Raw genomic sequence first — 24,398 nt, forward strand, 5'->3', positions numbered from 1 at the left:
CCCATTCCTGCCCAGCTCAGCCAGTGCTGCTCTGCAAGATTTTTCCTGGAACTGTTTGTTCGAATATACCATTAAAAAATTCCAGACAAGTTGGAAGGGCAGATCATGAAGATATCTCTTCCAAACGACACAATCTGTGATTTTTCTTTTTTCATCTGAAAGCACAGAAGGGAGTACAGGATTTTTGTAAACTATTTTTTTCCTTTAAGTTGCATACTTTATGCAGAGAGAACTGGGGAAAAGCTGCCTTTCACTTAATTTGTGAAATTGCAGGGAGTGCAATGACAGCACGGCACACTCCAGTTTGCCAGTTTCAAGGGAAAAAAAAAGCTTTTAAAAGCCCCAAGCTGTACACAGGCTTTCTGACTGGGATTGCACCGAGAGAACGGACCGTGCTCACTGAAGGTGCCGCTAACAGCCAAGCTCTGCAGGGCCCCCGTGAACGCGCTGCAGTGCCAAAAGCTGGCCCCTCACTTCCCAATGCCAAGTGTGTGTCTGGATAAACATCAGGAATAAACCACCTTCATTGCATGTGCCATGATGCCCATCTATGAGCAGTCGGGAAAGGTGAAGCACAGTCCTGACGGCCGGGCCACACCGGGTCTTGGCATGGGGGGTGGTGGTTGCTGTTGTGGTCTGAATCTGACCCCAGGGGATGCCCGTCCCTGCCCAAAGGAGCATGAAATCCCTCTGGGGAGCAGGACTCGCTGCAAGGAGCAAAGCACACGGGGTGTCCCAGCCCAGGGCCACCCACCCAGCCCAGCCCTCCCAGTGCCGCTTTACTTCCCTAGCACCACCACCAGCAGCCCAGGGTGCTGAACTGCCAGCCAGCGACGGGCAGGATCTGACCACCCCCCAAACACACGTACCCAGCTGTGGCACATGGCCAAATGTGTGCCAGCATGGTGGTGCTGAGACATGTAAGAGCCACAAAATGCATTGCTTTTTTTCCCCCCAGAAATAGCAGAATCATTAGAAAGGCCAATATTAAACTAATTAGCGGCAATTTTTTCATTTGCTGTCATCTTGTATGAGTTGAACATTGCAAAAGGGAGACCTGGAAGCACAGGGAGTGTCACCCTGTGCACAGCTGCCTCCTGCCTGCCGGGCTGCTGACAGAGCTGGGATCGAAGAATTGCTGGGAATTGCTGACAGCCTATGGGCGGCAAAGCAAACTGCTGATGTCAACCCCCATCCGGACGCTTTGCATTCATCTGTGACAAGGAAAATGGTTCTTGCTGCAAGGCTTTGGTTTAAATTAGAAAAGAATGTAAAAAATCCAAAAGGCAAACCAAAGTGCTGAAAACTGCCCAATTTGCCTTTTCAAGCAGCCACTGCACTGTGGCTTCCCCGGGAGGTCCAACGAGGTTGTGCGAATTAGTGCAAATTTCCCAGTCGAGCAAATTACTTCAAAATTACTGACGGAAAGGAGAGATTTGTTCACATACCTGTATAATTTTGCCACAGCCCTCTGATAACTGAGTAAGTTTCGATCGCTTCTAGGAAAGAAGATTGAAGCTGAAAAAAAGAGCTTTTTGTAAGTGTAGAGATAGGGAAGCTGGCAGGGTCTCCAGTGAGAAGACCCTAGCCATGGGGGTTGGGGGGGAGCTTCCACAGAGCTGCGGGGAAAGGAAAGACAGAAAGAGACTCGTGTCAAAGAAGCAAGTATTTTATTGTGTAAAAACCAAGCAGACATCGAATACGGCCTCCCACTGCCACACACACGGCAGTGCTGCCTTGCACGCCAGTGGTGTGTGCCCAGATGTCCCAAACAGGCAGGAACCGTGAAAGTACATACGGATCTGTTTTCAAATATCTACGGAATTATAAAAGCTTCAGAGCTCTGCTGTTGCTGGGTGTCACACCAAGAGCCAAAAGCATCCTTTGACCCTTCAGCTGATTTCTGAGCAGTGGTGCATGGGTTGAGATGTCTGGGCTGCACCTTCTGGGTTAAAAAGGGGTTTGGTGTTCCTCCAGCTCTTTATAGCGTGGCCTTCCCCTGGCCAGCACAGCACGTTATCAGGCATTTATGGCAGCCGCTGGGTCTTAATTACAGCACCAACTCCTGAGTCAAACAACTGCAGGAGAACAAGAAAGTCCCTTGTCCCCGCGGCTGGCCCTGAGCAAAGCTGTGGTAATGGAAACAGGGCAGGAGCACAAAGAAACCAAGGTATGTTTAGAAACAAAAAAAAAAAGTCCCATTGTCTGTAAAACCGTCGCATGACTTTTGGGGAGCCACTTTCAGTCTCGGCTTAAATTATGTGTTTCCTATCAGGTGCTCTTCCAAAGGAGCGGGGAAGCAGTTCGGTCGTGGCTCCCTGCTTGGTGCAGCACCGAGGCCAGTTGCTACAGTTTATTGAAACCAAGTCTGGAGAAAGTGGGACGTTTCATTATGCAAATTGTGCTTCCTGGAAAGAAATGTTTTATTAACACACGCTCCCTTCTTGTGTTGGCTTAGTCAATTTGGTCACAGCTTGACATCCAGTAAGTTAGTCTAAAGGCAATGGTTTTACAAAATGTTTTTCTAATCTATTTTAAACACTTAATTACAGTTGTGCTGCATTCATTAGGGACTTTGCTTTCAAACCTGGATTGCAGTAATAAATCCTAATTCTTGAAGTGTCAGTTGTGATACAGACATTGGATCCAAGTGGTTGTCAGAGGCACTTGCTAACTGGGAGAAACACGCCTGATCCAGGTGGGAGCCCCCTCCTCTGACGGGGGTATGACCTCCAGCATCCAGCCAAAGTGAATGTCAAATTAACCAAACCAGCACGGGCACCAGGAGGAGTGCTCAGCAGGGCTCAGGAAGATGTGTCTTCTGGGTGGCAAGGTAGGAACTGGGGGACACTATTTTCAGGAAACCAGCATGCCAAGGGAACCCAGCAGTGTTGTGGTCAACTGTGGGGCTGGCCCCAGCACCAGCAGCATCCCCTTTGCCCACCCCTCTGCAGCTTTAAAGTGGGCAAGAAGAAGGCAAGGGGTCCCCAGTGCTGCATACCCTGCAGGGCATCCCTGGCACCATCCCAGCTGCAGCAGAGCGGAAAGCACAGTGGGGCACTGAGGCTGAAGCTGGGCCAGTGCCTCCCCTGCCCTGGACTGCTCTAGCATGCTGGACAGGGGACATGGGGACTCCCGCTGGCCTAGGGCACCCTGTCCTCATGCACACCACAGCATCAGTGCAAGCACTGCATGGGCTGGAGGGGCAGCGGCTTAGGGCCAGCACTGCAAACCTGCCACCACTGCTCTGAGCTAGTGCCAGGCAGCAGCTCAGTACAGTTACCTTAGTCTTTTCCCAGATACTTCCTCATGATGCTGGTGACATCATCTTCCTTCCCTTCTGCTTCTGCCCGGTGGCTTGCCCCGCTGCTCTGGGTGCTGGCTTTGCTGCTGCAACCCTCCCCGTCCCCTCTCTGGGGCTGCGGCCGGCGTTTGATGCTGTCAGCGCTACAGGAGGAAAGGAGGGAGCCAGAGGATAAGGAGGAATCGGAGAGGTCCCCAGGGTCCTCCCGGGGGGCTGGGCTGCGCTTGACTGTGCCCTTTGTCTCGGAGGATGCTGAGCTGCCTGCTATAGCCTCATCCTCGAAGCGGACAGTGAGGGGCCGGTGGCCGTCCTTTCTGTCCCTCCCAGGCTTGGCCAGGCTGCTGGTGGAGCGGGATTTGCGAATGGCCGGGACGAAGTCATCGAAGTCGATGTTGGTTTTCCTCTCATAGTTGAGGGTGGGTATTCGCCAGCTGAAGGGGTAGCTGCTCCCCTTCCCCTCACCCAGCCTGTCGCTGGATGGTGAGCCCAAGGGCCCCCCAGAGCCCCTTCCCACCTCCACATCTTCCACCGAAGGCTCCAGGCAGCTCCTCCAGGAGCTCGGCCGCAGTGTGCCCAGCACCTCCGTTCCTGCAGTTGAAGAGCCTGGCTGGCGGCCGGAGCCATCGAGGGTTTGCAGGAGGGAGTCATAGGAGCCAAACTTTGATGCTCTTTTCAGCACTGGGGAGCGTGCCTGCTCAGCCGGTTCCGAGGCCATGCTCCGCAAGCTGGAGGAGCGCACAAGGCTGGTGCCTGCTTCTTCACCTTCCCTCAGCTGATTCCCATCCAGCTTCCCCAGGGACTCCTCCACCGCTGGGAAAGCTCTGCAGCGCCGCAGGGCTGCAGCACCAGTGGTGCGGTAAATGGGGAGGGGAGAGGTGTCACCCAGCGCCAGGTGCCCTTGCTCCCGTTCCACTCCCCGCTGCCGCCGCAGCTCCTCCACATACTCAGAGAGGGCAGCCGAGGAGCTGGGCACCATCCCTGACACTGGGGAGAGCCCTCTCTTCCTTGGCACCGTTGGAGACAGTGGGCTGGGGAACCTCGTGTCCGGGGCAGGGGAGGTCCTACGCCGCAGCACTGATGGGGACATCTCTCCTATCCTGTCCTCGGGCTTTTTTGGGCTCTCCAGCTCCTCTTCATCTGCCAGAGGTTTTCCATACTCCCGTCTTCTAGCACCAAGCAAGGGACTCGTCATCCTCCCCAGATCCGCAGGATCGACGGACCTGGCAGAACTCTGGGAAGAAGCCAGCCGGCTCAGCACTGGTTCCTTGGTGTCTCTGTTCACCCTAAAAAACAGATGTTGGCATTAGTTTAAGCTGCATGATTTCCAGTGTCCATAATGTCATTCAGCAAGGACAAGGCTGAGCAGCAAAAAGCCAGTATTGGCATGGTAGTCTCAGAATAAACTCCCTCTGCTACACTAAGCAGTTGGGCAATGCCCAAAGATTTTATCTTAAATAATTCTAGGTCAGCTAACCCTGCTATATCCACAGTGTAGGGTGTGTGGCGTGACCAACTTTATCTCTGCCAAACCAAGACATATCTCCAAATGTCCTTTTTTCTTGACAGATTATAGCAATACGTAGGATTTACTTTATTTCTGACAAAGCCAAAGGTTATTCACTAAAATTTTATGAAACCAGTTCACAGAGAACCCCGAATACATCTTAACATTATTGCAGGGCATGTTTCAACCAGGCTGATGCTGTGAAGGGAGAAGGATTGTTGAACTGCAAGAGCCAAATGCCACCTGGCCAGGGGCTGCTCATTGACAAGTGACTGACAGAAGTGATGTGCGGAGATGGGACCCCTGCCCTGCAAACAAGGGCTGATGCAGGAACCGTGTGGGCTCCACCTCCACTCACCAAAGAGGAGCCACACTGGTTACCGTCACAGCAGGACACCGTCCCCAGGACACGCAGCCCTCAATCAGCAGGCTGGTGGCCAGTCTGCAGGGCTGATTCAGCCAGAACATGGTGCCAGATTTGGGACGGCACTGGCTCAGCACAGGCAGAATGTTGCTCTTGCTACCGGGATTGCAGCTTGTGCAGAGTGCATATGTAGAGCAGCAGAAAGGGCAATAACAATAATAAAGTTAATAATAGTAATGTTACCAATAATACTGTTAATGTTTTTAACACCAATACTAATACTACTAATAATGCACGCCCCTCTGTGCTGAGGGCAGAGTAGCACACAGCAGGTCTGCGGCTGGGACCAGCACATGGTGCCGAGAGGCGATGCCCAGGAGGAGCCCTGCCAGCCAGCTGCTTTTCCTGATTTAACCCCTGCTCCTCACCACAGAGCTGCAAGAGCTGCTTTGGGACCGCTGTGGTGACACTGTTCCCACCCCTGCAGCAGCCACTTGCTGAGCAGGACAGGGACATGGTGGCAGGAGCAAAAGATGGTCCTGCCTTCCCCCAAATCCTGCTTGTCCATCCGCAAAGCGTTTGATGGCATTGAGCACCCACAAGCCAGGACAGGAGCTTGGGAACATCTCCTTGGGCACCACAGGATGCCAATGTAGTGCCTGTTCAGCTTCTGAAGCTGCTCCCAAGCAGCAGGCTCCTGGCATGTGCAGGCTGCCAGAAAGGGCTTCTTTGCACCAAGCCTGTCCCCTTCCTTGTGCAGCTGATGCATGGAGATGAGGAGGGGCTGCAATCACCAGTGGGCTCAGTGACACTGAGCTCCCAGTGTGACACTTTACATCCCCCCCACCAGCACCTACATTGGCTTGAAGGGCTGAAAAACTGGATTTTCTGCCTGTCCCACTGTAGGGAAAGACAAAGGGTCCTCTTTGCCAGGATAGATCTGAAGCGGAGCAGGCGCTCTGCTGAGCTGCACTGTGTCTCTCCTCGGTCCATCGCTTTAGATCAATGATAGCCAGTTACTATCTATAGGCTGCTCGCACGCAGCCGCTTGCCGGTGAGCTGGGGAGCGTAGGCGCCTGCGAGTGATGCGTTTTGACAAAGTCTGCACCCAGTGATGGCAGCTGCCAGCACCGTCGGCAGATTATCCCCACTCACAGATACCCCCACCATTGCTCAGCCAAGGGGGGTCTGGTATTGGCTTTAATGAGAAGGCTGTCGGGACTTGAATTTGTCTGAGAAAGAAAGGAGGAGGGAAAAAGACAGTGAAGGGCAGAGTAAAGCAGCGGAGCCTAAATATAAATACATCTCTGGGAGGCCAGCAGGCTTTGAGATGCAGAAGCAGTGGTCAAGTTTTACATCACTGGTAATGAAGCATCCTGCCCTGGGAATGCTGGTGTTGCCATGGGAACGGGGAGAGAGCAGATGATCCAGCCACCATGTGGGACCAGTTCGGACCAGGCTCTGCTGACCCGTGAAATAATTTACGTGCCGAGATGGGTTGAAGACAAACTCCACGGCTGGGAAACACAAGCGACTGCAGGAATGATGGGGTCATGGAGGGCCTTCAGATCCCCCGTGCCCACTGGCACAGCCCAGGGCACAGGGGTGCCTGCCTGGCCCCAGCACTAACCTCCATGCCACGCGCCTGTAGCTCATTAAAAGAGCCTAACCCACTGGATTATTTAATGCAAAATGAATTAACCAGAGATTTAAACTCCCTCAAACACAGCAACCTGCAGCATTACCCCATGCCACAGCACTTGATGTTGCTGAACCATCGAAGCTGATTAATAGTTTGAGACATTTCGATAATGCTGGTTTTTATGAACTTAAATTGCATTTTACCTAAATAACTGGTGTAATCCTTCCAAGAGAACTTGTACGGAAATTGCTCCAATCACTCTCCACATTTCCAAATAATACTGTAAACTGACTGCTGCATGACCGCCTTTCATAAATTAAACAGCCAGCTTCAATGTTTTTATTTGGTTTTTAAGGCTGAGATAAAAGTGAGCTGGAGAGGTAAGAAACACTAATGGACTGTGAACATGAACAATTTACACGCCACTATTTATTGTCCTGTTCCGTATGATGGACAGTTAGCATTTTTATGAAAATCTTTAGAGCCTGAAATGGAGTGAAAGCTGCAAACACAGGATTTCCTCCAGCTCCCACGGCTAGTAAGAGTCCGGCTGCCGAGGCCCTGCAGCCCCCTGGGTCCAAGCAGGGACCATCTGCGTAATGGAGCATCTCATGCCCACGCTCTCCATGTCCTGGTTTTCAGCAAAATAGCTGAAGTCCAAAACCACCCCCTCCATCCTTGTCTGTCCCAACAGTTCGTATTAGCCACATTCATTAAGTGAAACCCAACTGCACATGCCAGGGAAAGGGCTGGTTCCTCTGGGGAAGCCGCAGCTCTCCGGACATGGCTCATCAGCCCATGGTCAGTGCATGCGGTGCCGGCGCCGGCACATCGGTGCCAGGGTTGTGGTGTGTTAACCCCGAGCAGCATCAGCTGCCTGGTGAGCACGTGGGGCCTGATTGCATTTTAAATGAAAATGTAAATGAATTTTAAATTAAAATGTTTATACTAGTAGCAAAAGTACCGTGTGGTGGGGAAACACTACATGAATATCTCCACTTTTGATGCTTTTCCTCTTGCTTTCCAGCATCTAAACCACTCAGGTCCTTCTAGCAACACCCATTATTGCTTCCCTTCCTAGGAAGCCAAAACCTGCTTTGCCCACCTCTGGAGACCCCCACATGACAGCTTCAAGCTGCTGCCCACCCCAGCACCAGCCACCGCTGTGGTGTGCCCAGCACATGTGGGGGCACCAGCCCCTGCTCCTCTGCCACAGGTGCGCTGAAATCACACTCAATTTCAACTAATTACTTTCAGGAAAAGGAGCCTGGGGACCACAAGGTAATTTCTCCTATGCAACAAGTTTCCGATGGAACAAGCCCAGAGGCTGGAGCTGGTGCTACTGCTGGGCTGCCATACCCTGTCACTGGTCAAGCTGTGCCCACCGCTGTAGCAGCACCCTATCCTCATCATGTGCTCCTTTAACCATACCCTGATGGCTACCAAAAAAGAAAAAGAAACAACCCAAAAATCATGGCTAATCTTCTCTTGGCCATACTCAGGCCTTCTCACAAGGCAGAGCACAAGTGTGAGATGGTCCTGTCCCATCCTGCAGCATCCTCTGGCTAATCCCAGGCTAAGGGCTAGCATGTTGGCAACAACTCCCAGGGCTTGGAATAACCCTTGGGAGCCCCGGCAGCCCCGGTGGTGGGTGATGCTGGAGGGGGCAGGACCGTGAGCACACTGCAGCTGCCCAGCAAAACTCCGCTCCTTGCCTCAGCATCAGAGGGGATGGTTTTCCTGAGCCAAAAGCAAAAGCAGGGGCCCAATGCAGAACTCGGAAGGCATCTGTAAGCCAAACAGAGTTCTGCAATATGCCATTCACACCAAAGCAAATGACATACAACAATAATTAGTGAAGATTACATAGCAATTAACATGATTACAATTACGCTAGTTGAAATAATTTATACAATAAAATCCACACATGCATTGCAACACATGACCAGGAATGAAAGTGTGGCTCAGATGCTTTTCCTGGTAGCTCATAAATAAAGCCAAGACAATTCCATTTCAGCGAGAGAAAAGAGACTGGCCTAATTTCTGTCAGAAGAGGATTTTCTTGTCACGCCGTCATCTACAGAAGAGCTCCCAGTTTCCCAAATGATTTGCTCTTGACATGATAATGTTTAAAAATAAACGTGTCGGATCCCCACCAGCCTTGGCACTTGGGCTCCTGATTTTGTGAACTGAAGCAGAAGGGGGAGGATGCCGGGGTGATGCCAGGGCTGGGGATGCTGCGGTGCCATGGGATGCAGGGACTGAGAGGCAGGGCCCTGTGCCGCGGGTCCATTCCCTGCCTGCACTGCGGGATCAGCCCCTCTACCGCAATGCAACCCTGCCCTGCCTGGCGAGGGGCAGAAGAAACGCATAAAATTTTGAGTTGTCTTCTTAATAAAAATAATGATAGCTTATTCCAGCTCTGCAATGTGTCATATTTACTGAGTCTTAGCCCTGCTGGCCACCATTTTGTACAAGCATTTAGATAGCAGAGAATTAAAGAAAACGTTAATCAAATCTCTCATTCCTGTACGCTACACTGATGATAACAGCCTTCTGTGCTTTCCTCTGGCTTTTGGCAGCTGTTTGTTCAGCAAATATCCCATATGTAGTGCCGAGAAGCGAATGCTAGGACGATTCATTTTTCATTACTGGGTGCTTGTGTAAGACAAAGGAATCTTAATAAGGAAGAGCTCGTTTCACTGATCTCATTTTTATTACCTTACCAGTCTCATTGTCTGTTTGTTTGCATTTCATATAGCCTCCTTGCTAATATTTCCATCTTAGATTAGCTGAAGCCAAACACTGCTACTGCACCAGGATTTGTAATTCAGCCCTTCATGACCCCAGGATGGAGGCGGATTGTCACACTATTTCCAGGCACAAATTGCCTGTCACAATGGCCATGGTCAGTCCAGCCTCCATACCTGCCCTTTTACTATAAATCCAGTGTATTGTACATCAGAAATATTACATTAGCCGTAAGTCTTGTTGTGCTGCCATTCATCTATGCTCAGAGTTGGGTCATTCAGACCAAAGACTCCTAAGCAGCATTTAGGAAATACTTCACTGATGGGTGCTGGGGTGCGGTGTGGGGTCCCAGAGGAGCTCGACTGGCTGCTGTCAGAGCTCTCACCCATCACCTCCCCACGGGTCCCTGCCAGACTGCTCTTAAACTCTGCCTTTTATCAGCAATGGACTGCTTCAAACTGCTGCAGCATACCCAAGGTGTCCGCTGCCAGGGGAACTTGCTCTTCAGAAAACTAATTCCGGCAATAGTTATTTTACTGTACAAAGCAGGTGAATGCAGTGGGAACAGATCTCACCAGAACCAGAGCAGGGAGTTTAATGCTAATGTCTGCAATGAAATGGCAGTATGCAAACCCTATCAAGCGCTCTCAGCTTGGAGCATCTGCCTATGGACCTGCACACAAACAGGGAGCAAGGGGATGCTGCAGAGAGCTGTACTTAGCATCAGCCCGGCCCTCACCCTGGTTCTGGGGGAAATGGGGGGAAAAGCTGGGAAAATAGTGATGTATGTCCTGATACAACATTCCTGGGAAAGCAGTGTGGCAGGGAGGCCCCGCGTCAGGCTGCAGGCAGGGGTACTGACAGCCCTGCCTGCCCTGAATTCGGCTGGTCTATCTTTGCACCTGTGTGCACTGCAGGCTAACACCACGTCCCATGTCAATCCATGTTATAGGTCATGCATTATGCAAAAAAATGTGCTTTTCTTTGTTAGAAAGCTAGTGTTCTGCAGATCTTTGCATGCAAAATAGAGAAATCACCTTCCCTCCGTGGGGATGATGTTGTCTGGAGCCACTTCAGCCCTGCATGGCTCCTGGCCCCAGGACTCCAAGCTCCGTCTCTGCTCCATCTCTGCTCTCCCAAGCTTCCAAAGAGACCCAACGCTCTCCATCCCCATCACCTCCCTTCTGAGATGCACCTACCAGGCCCTGATTTACAGGGCTTTTCAAAACTCATCCTGGCAATTGCTATGGCACTGGGGATGGCTGTAAAACAGAGCTTTGTCTGTGGGCTGGAGGGTCCTTCTGACGGGCAGCTGGGCAATACGGCTCCAGTTCGGGCTGGACACCTGGGCACCCACTCAGCCCCGAGAAGCCCTGCTGCCGAGCACCCCGGGGTGGCTCTGCAGGAGCTGAGCAGAGACAGTTTGGCCATGCAAGTGCTTGGGCCATTCTCCAACTCCCTCACAACCCATTAGCATTACTGTCAAAAATTAACATATTTTATATTAGAACTGTATAAATGCAGACTGTTTCCTCACCAGTGAAAGGCAAGCATATGGCATACAAATCCTCAAATAGGCTGCATCGCCTCTTTAAATTATCTCTAGAGAATACATCAAGGGATATTATACTGCTTGAAGCATGTTTTTGATGTAGCGACTTTCATCTAGCATTTCACTGATCCTGGTGTGGCAGCGACTACCTTCCTTGATTTGATATTTTGACCGTAAATACCACGGACCTCCTGAGCTCCTTTCCACATGTCCTGAACGGAGCACAGCCAAAGTGCCCGCCATCCCTGGCCCAGCATCTGCAGCATCCCTCGGTGAACCACAGGGGCTTCCCTGTCCCCAAGCAGGTGCAGGCATTGCAGCGGTGCCACCATGGTGCTCCTCGCTGTGCCATGGGATCCCTCTTGATTTTTTCCACAGGAAAATAAAAGCCAAAGAGAGCAAGTGGGAGCCCCTGAGGATACATAGCGGTTTGGGATACTCAGCTCTGCTGAGGGAGTTATGGGGTCCACGCTCTGCGTGTGTTCTCCCTGTTCAAAGGGCCACAAGCAGCCACTGCCCCTGGCAGGCAGCAGGCAGGGGAGCAGGCAGCACCTTCCACCGGGCTGCAGGGTCTGCCCATGCAGAAGCTTCTTGTGACAGGAGAGCAGTTCCGGGGCTGACAGCTCCTTGCCTTGACACCCCAATGGGGCAGGATGCCCACAGCTACCTCTCTGCGCCTGAACACTGAGAAACCAGTGCTGTCAGCAGCTTACTCCTGCCTCTCACACTTCTTTAAAAAAAAGATTAAAATACAGCAGGGTTTAAAATACCTTTGTGATGGCTTGCTCCTGCAAGACATTTTTCTACCATCCATACATCTGCAAGATGCTGGAGCTGGCATCAAGCACCTGTGTTTTCCCTGGAGGAAAGCGGTGGCAGGTGCCCCGTGCAGGGAGAGCAGCCGTGCATCTGTCACTGCCAGAGGTGGCTGTGCCCAGGACAGGCTGGGGGTCCCTTACCTTGGGCCTTGGGTGCTGCGGCTGCTGACGGACTGTGCCAAAAGGCTCCCAGACATGTTGGAACCCACCAGGGAAGACCAGCCTGTGGATGAACCCGGCCAGGACTTGACGCTCTCTGCAGGCTCCAGACTGAGTGTGGAGCCAACACTGGAGCAGGCATCCCTGTGGGGAGAGGAGATACCCCGTTAGCTCTGCAAGCACAGGCAAGAGGGCTGGTCACACTGGGAAGGGGTCCTGGGGCACGTGTGAAGCACAGACCGGGGGGCTCCTTCACAGCTCCAGTAACGGCAGCTCCAGCTGGTAGGCTCTGCTCTGGCTGTTTTGGAGCACTGGCACAGGTCGGGTAACAGATAACCTGGTCCTTGGGCCAGTGCTGCTGCCATTAACTGCTTCCCTCGGTTTTATAAGTGCCCTGTAGCCAGTGGGCAGGAAAACCTCGCTGCTGCCTGCAGTGCCCTGGGACTGGAGCTGCAGTGATAGAGCTGGTATGACCCCAGGTACCCCACTGTGCCCTACGCGCCCCTGGGCTGCCCCGGGCCTGGAGCTACCCCTGCCCACCCATCGGGAACCCCCAGACCAGCTGTAGCAGATGAAATTCTTTAGGATCTCAGTTTTCCTTCAGAGTCACAGATCAGCTTCATATTCTCAAAGTGCAGCCTGGGGGAGTGAGAGCACCTCGCTGGTTTAACAGACAGAGCTCAAAGGGAAAGTGAGTGGGTCTCCAGGCGCAGGGGCACAAGAAGCCAGCGCATCCGAAAGCCCCTCTCCCTGCCCTCGGCAGGCTGCAGGCAGCTGGTGGTCAGTGACCACGGCACAGCCAGGCGCAGGCTCCTGCCCTTCAGCCAGCAGCTCCCCAGGGCTCGCTCACTCCCCTGCTGTCTGCGCGCTGCAAGGGACAGAACGAAAGGGTCAGCACAGCGATGGCTTGCACAGCCTCCCCAAAGCCGCCACACGGGTCTGACAAGATGAAGAAATTCCCAGGCCAGCTGCATCAAAGCCGGCTGCTCTGGGGGCTGGCACGATCAGAGCAGGGTTTGGCCTGAGCCAGGGAACATCGCTCCCCGCAGCCCGGGCAGAGCTGCGGCAGGGAGCGGGGCGGGGGCAGTGCCAGCACGTCGCGCGGCTGAAGACCCCCTGACCTGCTCCCTGCACCGGCCAGGCCCTGGGCTGCAAAAGGGACCCGGTGCATGCACCCCCGTAGTCATCAGGGCTGCTGCAGCGTACGTGGCATTTGCACTCGCAGCACATCCCTGGGGTGCCCGCACCGGGGAAGGGCAGGTAGCGCCGCGCACCGCACCGCCGCCCAGCCCGCAGCAGCTGCGGAGGTCCCTGCTGGGAAGCGCTTCTCACCTCCTGCTAATGTGTCAATTGTGTTGGAAATCACTTTTGTTTTACAAAGGAGTGAATTTCTGAGCTCGTGGTTTCTATCTCACCCTTCTCTGGTTTAATCACTACATAAAGAAAATCTCTCTCACTGCATGGTGACAAGCACATCTCTGCTTTTTTTTTTTTTTTTTAATGCATTTATCTACTTTGTCTCCATTTGTCACTATGCCCCTTTAGCAGTGTAGCAGAGGGGAAAATTGAAGGGCTGTAGAAATAACACCTGAAAAATTCATTTGAATTTTTTTCTCATTTTTTGGTAGTAAAATCCTCTACCTAATACAGCCAGCTTCACTGGTTCCTCCAGGCCCCCAGCTCCTGTGGCTGATCAAAGCACAGGATTTTCAATCAATAAACCCAGTACTGAGGCACCTGCTGACGCACAGCTGCATGCCGTGCTGCTAGGGACAGGAGCTTGCTTTGTGAACGGAGTGGTTTCCACCCCTTTTGCTTACTTTAAGTTGGGCTGTACGTTATGATTTTAAGGGTGACAGTTTTTTTGTGAAACCTTCCCTTAATCTGAGGTTCCTGGTTCGTAAACGTGTGCTGCTGCACCAAAAATGTGCAAAGATGCAGATGTGCAGCTACAGCCACCCTGGCATCACCCTTGCACAACGCAGCATCCTTCCCCACCACAAAGCATCTGACCCTGCCCCTCTGCAGCCCCTTGCAGCCCCTCGCCTCACCTCTCCGCATCGCTCTCATCGCTGGATTTCAGCTCCTCCAAGGCCACCTGCAGATCGGCGATGCGCCGGATGGAGGTCCCCAGGTCGGCTTGCAGGACCTGCCGCACCTCTGCCAGCTCCGCCAGCTGCTGCTCCTGCATGGACGGCACTGGGTTAGTGCTGGCACCCCAGCATGGCACCCCAAACTGTGGAGCAGGAGAGCGAGGCACCTGCTAAAGGTGTGTGTCCCCCTGCTCTCTATGCTCTGCCAGGGCTTGCTACCTCCCGCTGCGCTCTGCTACACGTGTGATAGCTTGCAAAACGCAACTTCCTCCAACAGGAGAGAGGCAAAGGAAGCTGAACCCTCTGTGACTGAGCACCACCTCCCACAATGGAAAAAGGCTCAGAGGAGGTGAGCCAAACATCCCAAGTACAGGGAAGAATGTAAGGAGCCACCAGCAATTTCTGTGCGGAAACTGAACTGAACTCCGGGGAGGGGAGGGTGACCTCGGTTGTAAGCACACGGCTGTACCAAGGCACCACCAGATTGTACTAACAGCCTTCCTGGAGATTGTTAGTAAAGAATAATTTCTTCCTGAGCCAGCCAGACCACCATGGGGGAAGCATATATACGGCTCAGCCCAACAAAAAGTATATAAAACCTGGAGAAGTAAAAAAAACATCTTTGAAAAGAGCAACGGGCCTGAGCTGGCTTCAGCCCACACATCCGCTCCTGCAGCTGGGGATGTCCAGTGCCGTGGCGGTGAGTGTACAGAGACCTGGGCTGGGCATCGCATCTTTGTATCACGTTGGTGAATCACATTGGGTGAATGTTGCAGTTGTTGTACTGTACCCACGGTGTGATTTCAGTGCACTGCTGTATTGCTCTGCTAAATCAAAATGTAATGCTTATATACCAAATGATTAAATCTGATATTAAACATTAACCTCCCTGCCCCATGTGGAACATGTAAAAGCAGCTGGTGCGAAAGCACCACGTTGCTGCCAGGGACAGAGTGGGGCACAGACCGCAGGGATGCTCCTGGGTGTTTCAGGGCTGCTCCTCCACTCACACACACTGCACACCTGCCTGGAAACAAAGCTCTTTCCAGAAACGCTGGAGCTGATGAGAAAAACCAGAAAATCTATTCATAATTTAAACTACAAGGAGGAAAAGCTGGATAAGCTGCACAACCTGCATGGCTCCATGGACCCAGCATCACCTGCAGCCAGGCAGCCTCATGGCACACCGAGGACGCCGACCAGGCACTGCTCACCCACCGTGGCTGAGCACCACCATGCTCATGAGATTCCAAGACCTTTCAGCTAGGAAGGAAATCTTTGTGCCATTTTCTAAACCATCACACGGCAGAAAGAGGAGGAGAGTGAGCGTGAGCTGCAAATTCACCGTGATTGAAGCCGCGAGCTGTAAAATTGCCATCTCAGTGGCGACAAGGTGAGAGATGATTTGCAATGCGGGCTGCGACAGGCCGTGGCGCAGGAGCCGGCAGACTGTCAGAGTAAATAATGAAAGCCCTGGAATCACCAGGCGCACAGGCCTGAGGGGAAGAGCATTTCAGTTCATAAAAACATGCAAAGAAATATCCCAGTTTGGGTTGCACAGCATCACAGTTGCTTTTGCAAATGTGTCGATATTGGTAAAAACCTGAATGCTGCCAAGAAGCTTTCTGAAACTCTGTGCTTCTGAGCCCTTTGCTGCCTTCCTGGTTCAGGTGAATGTAGAGGGCGCGAAGGACCCATTTCATCGTGGAAGCTGCTCCGAGTTGTGTGGGGATGGTCCACTGCCCGGGGAGTGGAGATGCTCCCCTCGCCAGGGCTGATGCTGCAAAGAGCCAGGGGCTTGGGAGGGAGCACAGGGTGAAACACTAGCCCCCGAGAGGAGAAAAGCCTAAGAAGAGTGAGCTCCAAGCTCCGGCTGGCTACGTGCCTCTATTAGTGACTGCGAGACCAGGCAGCAAAACAATTGCTAAAGAGCTCAACCCTTCAAACAGGTTGATAAGAGTCTCTATTGAACTACTTCCTTGGCTGCAGGATATGGTGCAGATTAAATATAGTTCAGTGGCTGCATTTAATTCCTTTCTTCCTTTCTGCTATTATTAACCTGACAGTGACTGGCAGGGAGGCAGCTGGGCACACAGTAGGGTGTGACCCCTCCAGCACCCAGACCCCGCTTCCTCTAGCCACTGACAAATGAAATCCCCTGGGCACAGCTGCGAGAGCAGCAGACAGCATGTCCCGGCGGCTAGTGGGGGCTCTCCGGCCCCACTGCCTTCTGCATGACAGCCACAGGCATGGCTAAAGAAACGGGACCACCACGGGGCTCCAGCCTTGCTCTCCCCAGGGATGCCACAGTCCCTGGGCACCCCTGGTCCATGGCACCCACGCTGCATGGTGGGGAGCAGCCCAGCTCCCCCGGGGATGCCGCAGTCCCTGGGTACCCCTGGTCCATGGCACCCACACTGCGTGGTGGGGAGGAGCATCTGGCCTAGGATGGGGCTGTGCAGGGCACTGGGGTGACTTTGGGAACTGCACAGCCTTGGGCTCTACGCACTGCGGGTAACCTTGGGGTCCCCTGCCCACAAGCCAGCTGAGTGGCAATGTGAACATAAGCCTGAAAATACCTGTTTCTTAATAAGATTTGACACTGCTAAGCGCAGCGATGTTGCTAAACAGACTTCTTCCAGCAGAGGTACTATCACCACCACCATCGCCCCAGGTACCCAGACTGATGAAATGCAGAGGAAAGCACCAGTCACATTCAAAGAACAACCTGGGGCTACTCCACGCTCGCTCTTTGCCAAGTGGCTTGCACAAGCCTATACAGAAAGCAAATTTTAGCTCTTGGGGCTCAAGTGTTACTGTAAAATTAATTCTGGTGATATAAATCTGCAACAAGATGATGTGGGGAAGAGAAACAGTACCGCTCAGTTTCTGTGCCCTGTCTTTTGGCACGGGCTCAGCATATCCACAGCTCCCAAGGATGCTGCAGCCAGCAAGGAAGAGGAGGAGGAGGAGGCCAGCAGAGCTGTGGCTGGCCAGGGGAAGCGCAAGGGGAAATGCTCTGAGTGAATGTGCTGCTCAGTATTTTGGGCTCAAATCAGTGCAAAGTAGAAAGGTTCATTTACAGAGCCACAGAGCAGCTAGGTCAGTCAGCCCTGTGCTCATAAGGACAGCACTGCAGTGGGGAGGGGGCTGCAAACCCCCTGTCCCACCCGCCCCAGTGCTCAATCCCTGATCTTGTGCACAGAAGCACTTCATGTTTTACTCTGTACCGTACAATTGTCTCAAGGAAAGGAAAAATTATGTCAATATAATTAATTTCAAATGTGAAAAACCTATCTTCGTAATACAAACTGACAAGAATGGTTCCAGCATCAGGCCACTGTTATCCCAGGGAGCTATTAGACACCTTTGACACATGTTGTTTCAATCTAAATGTAAATGCAAGAAGCATTTCCCTTTTAATACAGTAATTGGCCTGAGCATTTACATCCTCGCTCAGGATGAACTGCCAAGTCTTGCTAGCTTTTTGTTTTCTTTGAGCAGAAAAGGGGCGGGGGAAAGGGAGAATATATTTATTGAGAAAACTCATAACCTGCTTGCTCATGTGGCTCTGCCGAAGCAGGGAGAGAAATGCTGCAGAGTGGAGCAAGCGGTGGTGCACCCACGGTCCCTCTCCCAGTCCTGCTGGACCCCAGGGATGAACCTGTCCTCTCCCACCCCAGGCAGCAGCTAGGAGCCAAGAAATTCACCTGGCCACAGAGGCACCAGGCATGGCTGCACCTTGCCAGCACCTCCAGCCTCGGCAGAGCCCCACCTCACCCATGCACGCAGGGATCTGCCCTCTCCCTTCCCGGCTTCCCTGCACATTGTGACTCGGTGGCCACAGCTGGAGCCAGCCAGCCACTGCCCTTCACCACGCACAAGAAACCACCGTGATGCCGAACGAGAGGCTGCCGGGGACCGGAGTGCTGCGCTGCGGCTGGACCTGGGGGATGGAAGGTGACTTGTACATCATTTTTCCTGAATTATTCGTTGTTAATGGCCTGTTATCAGAGCCCCTGTGCTCCGGCCGGTGCTGCTGGTGACAGGGATCCTGGATGGCTGCTGCTGAGGGCTGCAATCAGAGGAGCTGCGCTGGTGAACAGAGCTTATAAAGCAACGGCTGCCAGAGGAATCAGTCCTTTCTACCTAATCAGGGAGCAGGCAAAGTCTGGAGCAGCTGCCCTCACGCTGCACAATGGGGAGTAAGGCAGCAATTTTCCAACTGTTTATGAGATTTCTTCTGCTACTCTTTAGCCTCCACAGGGATCTAATATGCATTACACGGCAAACTGATCTGTAGGGGGATTTCATCCCTGAGCACACACATACACCTCAGCTGGGCTGCTCTTGCCAGCCCATGGCACATCAAGAGCAGTGCCAGAGCTGCCCCATGGGACCCCAGTGCCTCCCCCAAAAGGTGACCCCCAAACAGGGGGGCTGCTTGCTCAGGGCAGGAACCCCACAGCCACTGGGCCAAGGGCCAGCACTGGAGCTGCTGGCTGGGAAGGGTCTGGGTGCGGGACTGCACTGCCAAGGGGTCCCCATCAGCTTTTGGAAACACATTCCCTTCCTCTCCTAGGGAGAAGCATGGATCATTGCCTTCTCCCTTGCAAAGCACCAGATACGAGACTTGCAAAAAGCCTCAGTGCTCCAGAAAGGAGCTACAGCTCCTGCCACAAACCAGAGATGTTAGAGCAGGTGGTCCTTTACTTCATGTGTATGTTGATTTTTCATTGAAAAGCTCCGCTAGTGTCTTTCCTGCCTTACAGTGGTTTGGAGCAGCTCTACAGCATCCATCCTGCCTACCAGCGAAGAACCTGCCCACGCACCTGGCACAGGGGCCACTAGGAGAGACAGGGACATGGCACCAGCTGCGAGGCCAGGGAAAGCTGCCCCAGCTTCTCAAATGGGAGCTGAGAGCACTTCTGCTACATGGGCTCAGGAGCATCCTCTGTTCTTAAACGCCGGTCCCTGTTGGCACCAGTATATCTGGCTCCTTCTACCAAACCAGTCAGTCACTCACAGCAGAAACCAGTCTGACCAGCTCAGAAACCCGGGCTGGTGTATATTTTATAATCAACAAATAAAATATATGTTCTGCCTGGTTTTGCATACGTTTCCAGTTTAGATTCTCCCATTCACAGCATATCGGCAGACAGATGGTCCCAGAGCCCAGCAGTCCCAAAATCTGTCAGCCCCGGCCCACTGGCAGGTCAACAGCATTTATTCTGAAAATCTGTGGTTAATTTCTGCTTACAGGAAGCCTGAATTAAAGACACTCTCAAGACGAGGAGGGTGGGAGCTTGCTTGGTGATGGTCAGCACATAGCAAACAACTCATCACTCTGAGATGCTGGTGGGACTCCTGCCCTCACTCAGGGGGGCTCACAGGATGCTGCTGCTGCACATCTGTGCTGGTAAGACCCTGACAACATGGGTTACAGTACAAAAAAAATTAACTCCTACTGTGAGTGTCACAGCCAAGTGCTCAACAGTGGGTCTGGCCTGCTAGCCGCCTTTCCCTGCATTTCATACGGCCCCTCTTTACCCATCCTGCCCAAAGCCCCTGCAGCCCCAGAACCCCCACCTGCCTCTTTCACAGCACCATCCGCTCCCACTGCAAGGACAGGTTGGAAAGGAAGAGATTTGCTGCAAAGGGGAAATACTGCTGCCACTTCATGGGTACCCAAACAAGCAAAAGCCAAGGGAAGGGCGGTGAGGGCACAGCCCCCAGCCCCCTGGCACCCCACCACCAGCATGGCACGGCAGCAGGGCTGTCAGCCAGCGCTGCAACAGAAGAGATCAAGACAAGCACAGGCTCTGCACCAGGCAAGGACAGGAGAAGACATGGGCTGGCAGCTCCCAGGGGTCTCCCTGCTCCCAGTGGGGGCTGCTAGCCCACATTGCCCCCACACAGCTGGCAGTGAGATCCTGATGCCCACCATCTCCCTGAGTATCGCTGGGGCTTCCTCCTGCACTTGGCCAGCAGTCTTTTCCAACAACCAAAGGTGCTCAGGCCCTCAGCAGTGAGGGGCAGCAGCAGGCAGCTGGAGGTGTTTCAGCCCCTGGCCAGAGCCTCCTCAGAAATAGGGAGGGAGGGGACACCTCATCCCACCCACATCGCCCCATCTCTCCACATCCTAGCTTTGCTTTCATTGCTTCTCCGGAAAAGGATTTCTAAACCCCTCTTTTTATTAAGAGTTTCTTTTTCATTTAATTTTGTGCCAGAAGCATTTGAAGATAAGTTAAAAAGCGTTAAGCAAAACCAGCAGTGAAATAATTTGTGGGACTCTAAAGAATGCCGAGGCAGGCACTGCAGAGCAGCCAGCACCGTGTCCTCGTCACCGTCTTTTATTTTTGTTTGTGGTTCTGCTGTCACAACATAACCTTTGCAAGATCCCATCCACCTGAAGTGAAGTGTAATCTAATTAGTCCAATTTGGATTGCTTCTATTTGAATAATTTAGTGTACACCTGCAGTATTCATCAATCATTATTATTTTTAATTAAGTAATTAACTCGAAGGTTTTCAGAAAGTTTGAAGTGATGAAATTTCCACCATTGAAGTCTCAAGTGAGTCGGGGTGAGGGGCTCTTTCTGTACTCACAAACACTGGTGTTACCGGTAATTAGTGTGAGCAACCACAAGTGCTGATGATTTCCTGAAGAATTTACTACTTTAATGGCAAACCAGGAATCATGTGCCTGCTGTACAACAGGCCTAATGAGCGCTTATCCAGTCGAGTTTTCACCCGAAGCTCCTCCATCACCCAACCTCACCTCTAAGGACAGGCTCCCTTTGATGATAATTGTTGTTACACTTAGTCAAAGCCATTAGCTTTTAAAGAAAAGAGCAGCTCCGAAAGCCCCAGGAGCAAGTGGTGCTGGGGCTGAGGGCAGAGACATCAGAGGGTTTGGCTGGGACCCTGCTGGGAGCTGTAGGTTTGCCTGGGTGGGAGCGTGGCATTCCCAGCTGGAGGCACAAACAGCTCCCACTTGGCTTCTCAAGTTCACTGAAAGCACCACCAAAATCTTTAAAGCTTGCAAATGAAAAAAAAAAAAACAACCTCATAGAGATCAGGCTGCAATGTGCTACAGCATACCGGATGGAGTGGCGATAACAGGGCAGCATTAATATGAAGGAGATCTCACATCATAAGAACGAGAAAAAAAAGGTTATTTACACTGTGACTCTCAACTTTCTTTAAAAAAAAAAAAAAAAAGTGCAAAGAATATCTTCCCACCTATACTTCAGTTTTCAGTAAAAATAGTGAATTATTATGGTGACAAATATCACAGCTTCATTAAAGACACCTGATTTGAAGACAGCACCTGCAAGCCCCCCATGGAGTGCCCCAGCAGTGGGGGCTGGGGAGGGTTAGCAGAGCTGTCTGTCAGTGCAGATGGCTGGAAGAGACCCAGCAAGTCCAGTTGACTCACTGGCATGTGCCTCTGCCAACTGGGGCTTCATCCCAGCAGGAACAGCCCCTGCTTTTCCCTGGGTATCCCAGCTTGGTGCCCCAGCACAGCCCACACGGATGGGAGGCACCCAGCATGCAGGGAAGGAGGGACCTTGGGGCTCCTGCTCATGGCTGAGCTCCCATCCCAGGCTCCAGCAGCTGCTTGATTCCTCCCATGAAATGTAAGTTGTGCAGCTAGTTCAGTCAGCAGCAGCACAGCTGCAGGTACCCCCTTACAGAAACAGGAGCTCCTTTAAGCTTTTTAGTTATTCTTAACACCTACTGGAAGAATTACTGTCTAAAAGGTGGAATTAGTGGATTAATCCACCCTGGCTTGTTAGTAGATCACATCTCCCACCCTTTGCTGCAGCACACACACAGGTGAGGAGAAGATGCTCTGCCAGAAGTTCTGTGAGAACAGCCCTGTAAAGGCAAAGCATGGGACAGGGTCCTCATGCAGTGTCCCTGTCCCTGTCCAGGGCTCTTAGTGATGGCTGCAGACACCCAAAGCAGCCAAGACAAGGCCTCTTGCAAACACCTCCCTGTCTCCCCGATGCTTATGATAGACCATCTACCCCCTCTCAAGTATCATCTCCAGAGCACCAAAGCCAGGAGCTGAGCCCAGCACCCATCATCATCCTGCCCTAACAGCAGCCTCAGGAGGGAAATCCCAGCCGGTGGCTGATCCCACCGCAGTGACGGCAGCTCATCGTTCTCCACACCTCTGCCCCACGCCTGGTCCCAGCCCCTGCTCCATCCTTCCCTGCACCACAGCAGGCAGCTTCACCAGGGGACAAGCATGAGCATATGTGCATACACAATAAGCAAAGAGAGCTGGGCTTGGTTTTAAGCTCCCCAGGATTGGCTCTGAGTTGGAAATCCATCTTTCACTTCTGTTATGACTCAGTTTCTGCTGTGGTCCAAGGAGACCAGGCGGCTGGGTCTAGCCTGTCAAGCTCTGGGTGTCAGCACAGCAGCTGAGAAATGAGGAGCTGTGGCAGGCTGGGATCCAGATTTTATTGGAAGAGGAGCTATAGCTCCACGGAAGAAATCCAGTACATGCAACCAGAGCAAAGACAGAGACAACCAGGGCCAAGTACTACCCCCACCGTTAGAAAACATGCCACCCTTGCTGCAATGGCACCGGGCTTGGAAAGTGTTCAAAACCTATTCTTAAAAAATTCATAAGGCAGAGCCATCTGCCTGTCAGCCAGCTCTCCAGCTCCCATCCCTGCTTCTTGCTGGATTTTCCCTGCTTCCTGTGAATGGCATGAGTCTGCCTCCCAGCTGCCCAAAGCCAGGTCGAAAATGAGAGAGGGATTGAAATAGCTGTCCTGAGCCTGCCTGAGAGTGTGGGGATGATGGGACAGGGTTTTCAAGTGCCTCAACCACTGATAAACACGAGCTGTGAGAATGAAATACCTTATATACAGGCACGGGATTTCTAACCTAAACTGTACAATGTATTTGTCCCTTCAACGCATCTCTTAAACCCTGACAGTGCATGGAAAGTCCACAGCCTCGCAACTGTTTATTTAAATAATATTTTAAAAAAATTGTTAGGTGCAGACAATGACTTAAGTAATGTTAAGTGAATAATTCATGCAGTATTTATAATTGATGGAGGATTTATCAGGAGCAGAGCCGTAAGTAGCTTTCTATTAACTATTGATGCTCTCTGCCAGCCTGTCGACAAGCATGGCTGGGCTCTGCAATCACAGTTCTCTCGTGATGTTTTATTTAAGTGCTGTTAAGAGTACAGTCTAGGGGAACACCTCTGCTCCTGGGGAACACCACAGCAACCCCTGGCTCCCAATGTGTTCGTGCCATGGTGGGATCATGGAGCCAGGTTCCCACAGAACAATCGGCCTGACCAGCCGCTACATGCCAGCAGGGAGAACCTTGGAGCTGGTCTGATGTGTCTGGGGGCTTCACCTGCTTTAGTGCTTGCCTGGCTCCTTCCTCCTGTCCCACTGCAGTAGATGTCAGACAACCCCCAAATGTCTGAGTGTCTGGATAAACCTAGATGCCTCAGTATTGCCTTATGAGTTTGTCTGTTTATGGGGTTTTATATCTTATTGCAGGGAGATGCCCCTAAAGGTCCTTTCAGACTTTGCAACTTCATTGGTGAGAACAATGAAAAAAAGATGACCAAGTATCTTGCTACACCCATCATTCATATCCCCACATGAAACATTCAAAAAGCATCTAAAAATACGTGCACAAATACAAAAATACAGTTAAAAGAACCCACCCATATCCTAACAGACAGCGCATCTGTGTTCCAAAACATCACACTTCTAACAAAGCTGTAATTAACGCACATTTATCATAGCAACTGAAGCTGTGTCTCACTCGGCACTCACAGGGAAAGCAGCAGGACCAGCCCCGGGGTGGGCTGCTGCAAACCCAGCGGGCAGCCCTGCAGCCCAGGGAGCTGCCTGGCATGCAGCGTGCACCCGGCACAGCCTCTCATTTGAAAATCTTACAACTCTGAAGAGCATCGGTGGCTACATGACTCTGACCTACATGGGAGACTCGTTTCGTGCCCAGGGGAGGGTGTCCCGGCAGCCAGAGCTGTGTGCGAGCACGTAGGATTCAGGCTGGAAGAGCAAGGACAAAGCCTGTTCACGGTGCAGGCAGGGGATGTGGAATAATTCACACTAAAACACCATTCCCTTCAGAAAGGCTGGCAGCCTCAGGGCGAAATAAATGCTGAAATCTCCTTGATTGTTAAATAAAAGATTATTG

At 52.1% G+C, this 24,398-nt stretch overlaps 1 protein-coding gene across 1 annotated transcript in view; it reads right to left on the bottom strand.

The window, feature by feature from the left end:
• Window positions 1–1,653: 1,653 nt before the first annotated feature.
• The window catches only part of MYO18B (myosin XVIIIB), a 76,495-nt gene continuing 53,750 nt past the window's right edge, over window positions 1,654–24,398 (bottom strand). The window contains exons 39-42 of the mRNA XM_040611869.1: window positions 14,146–14,279; window positions 12,077–12,238; window positions 3,284–4,587; window positions 1,654–2,408 (exon numbers count right to left, since the gene is read on the bottom strand). Of these exons, the coding sequence (XP_040467803.1) occupies window positions 3,285–4,587; window positions 12,077–12,238; window positions 14,146–14,279 (1,599 nt within the window). The 3' untranslated portion in view covers window positions 1,654–2,408; window position 3,284. The remainder of the gene's footprint in view (window positions 2,409–3,283; window positions 4,588–12,076; window positions 12,239–14,145; window positions 14,280–24,398) is intronic.

This window comes from Falco naumanni, chromosome 1, assembly GCF_017639655.2.
Source record: "Falco naumanni isolate bFalNau1 chromosome 1, bFalNau1.pat, whole genome shotgun sequence".
In the NCBI taxonomy this organism is placed as follows: domain Eukaryota; kingdom Metazoa; phylum Chordata; class Aves; order Falconiformes; family Falconidae; genus Falco; species Falco naumanni.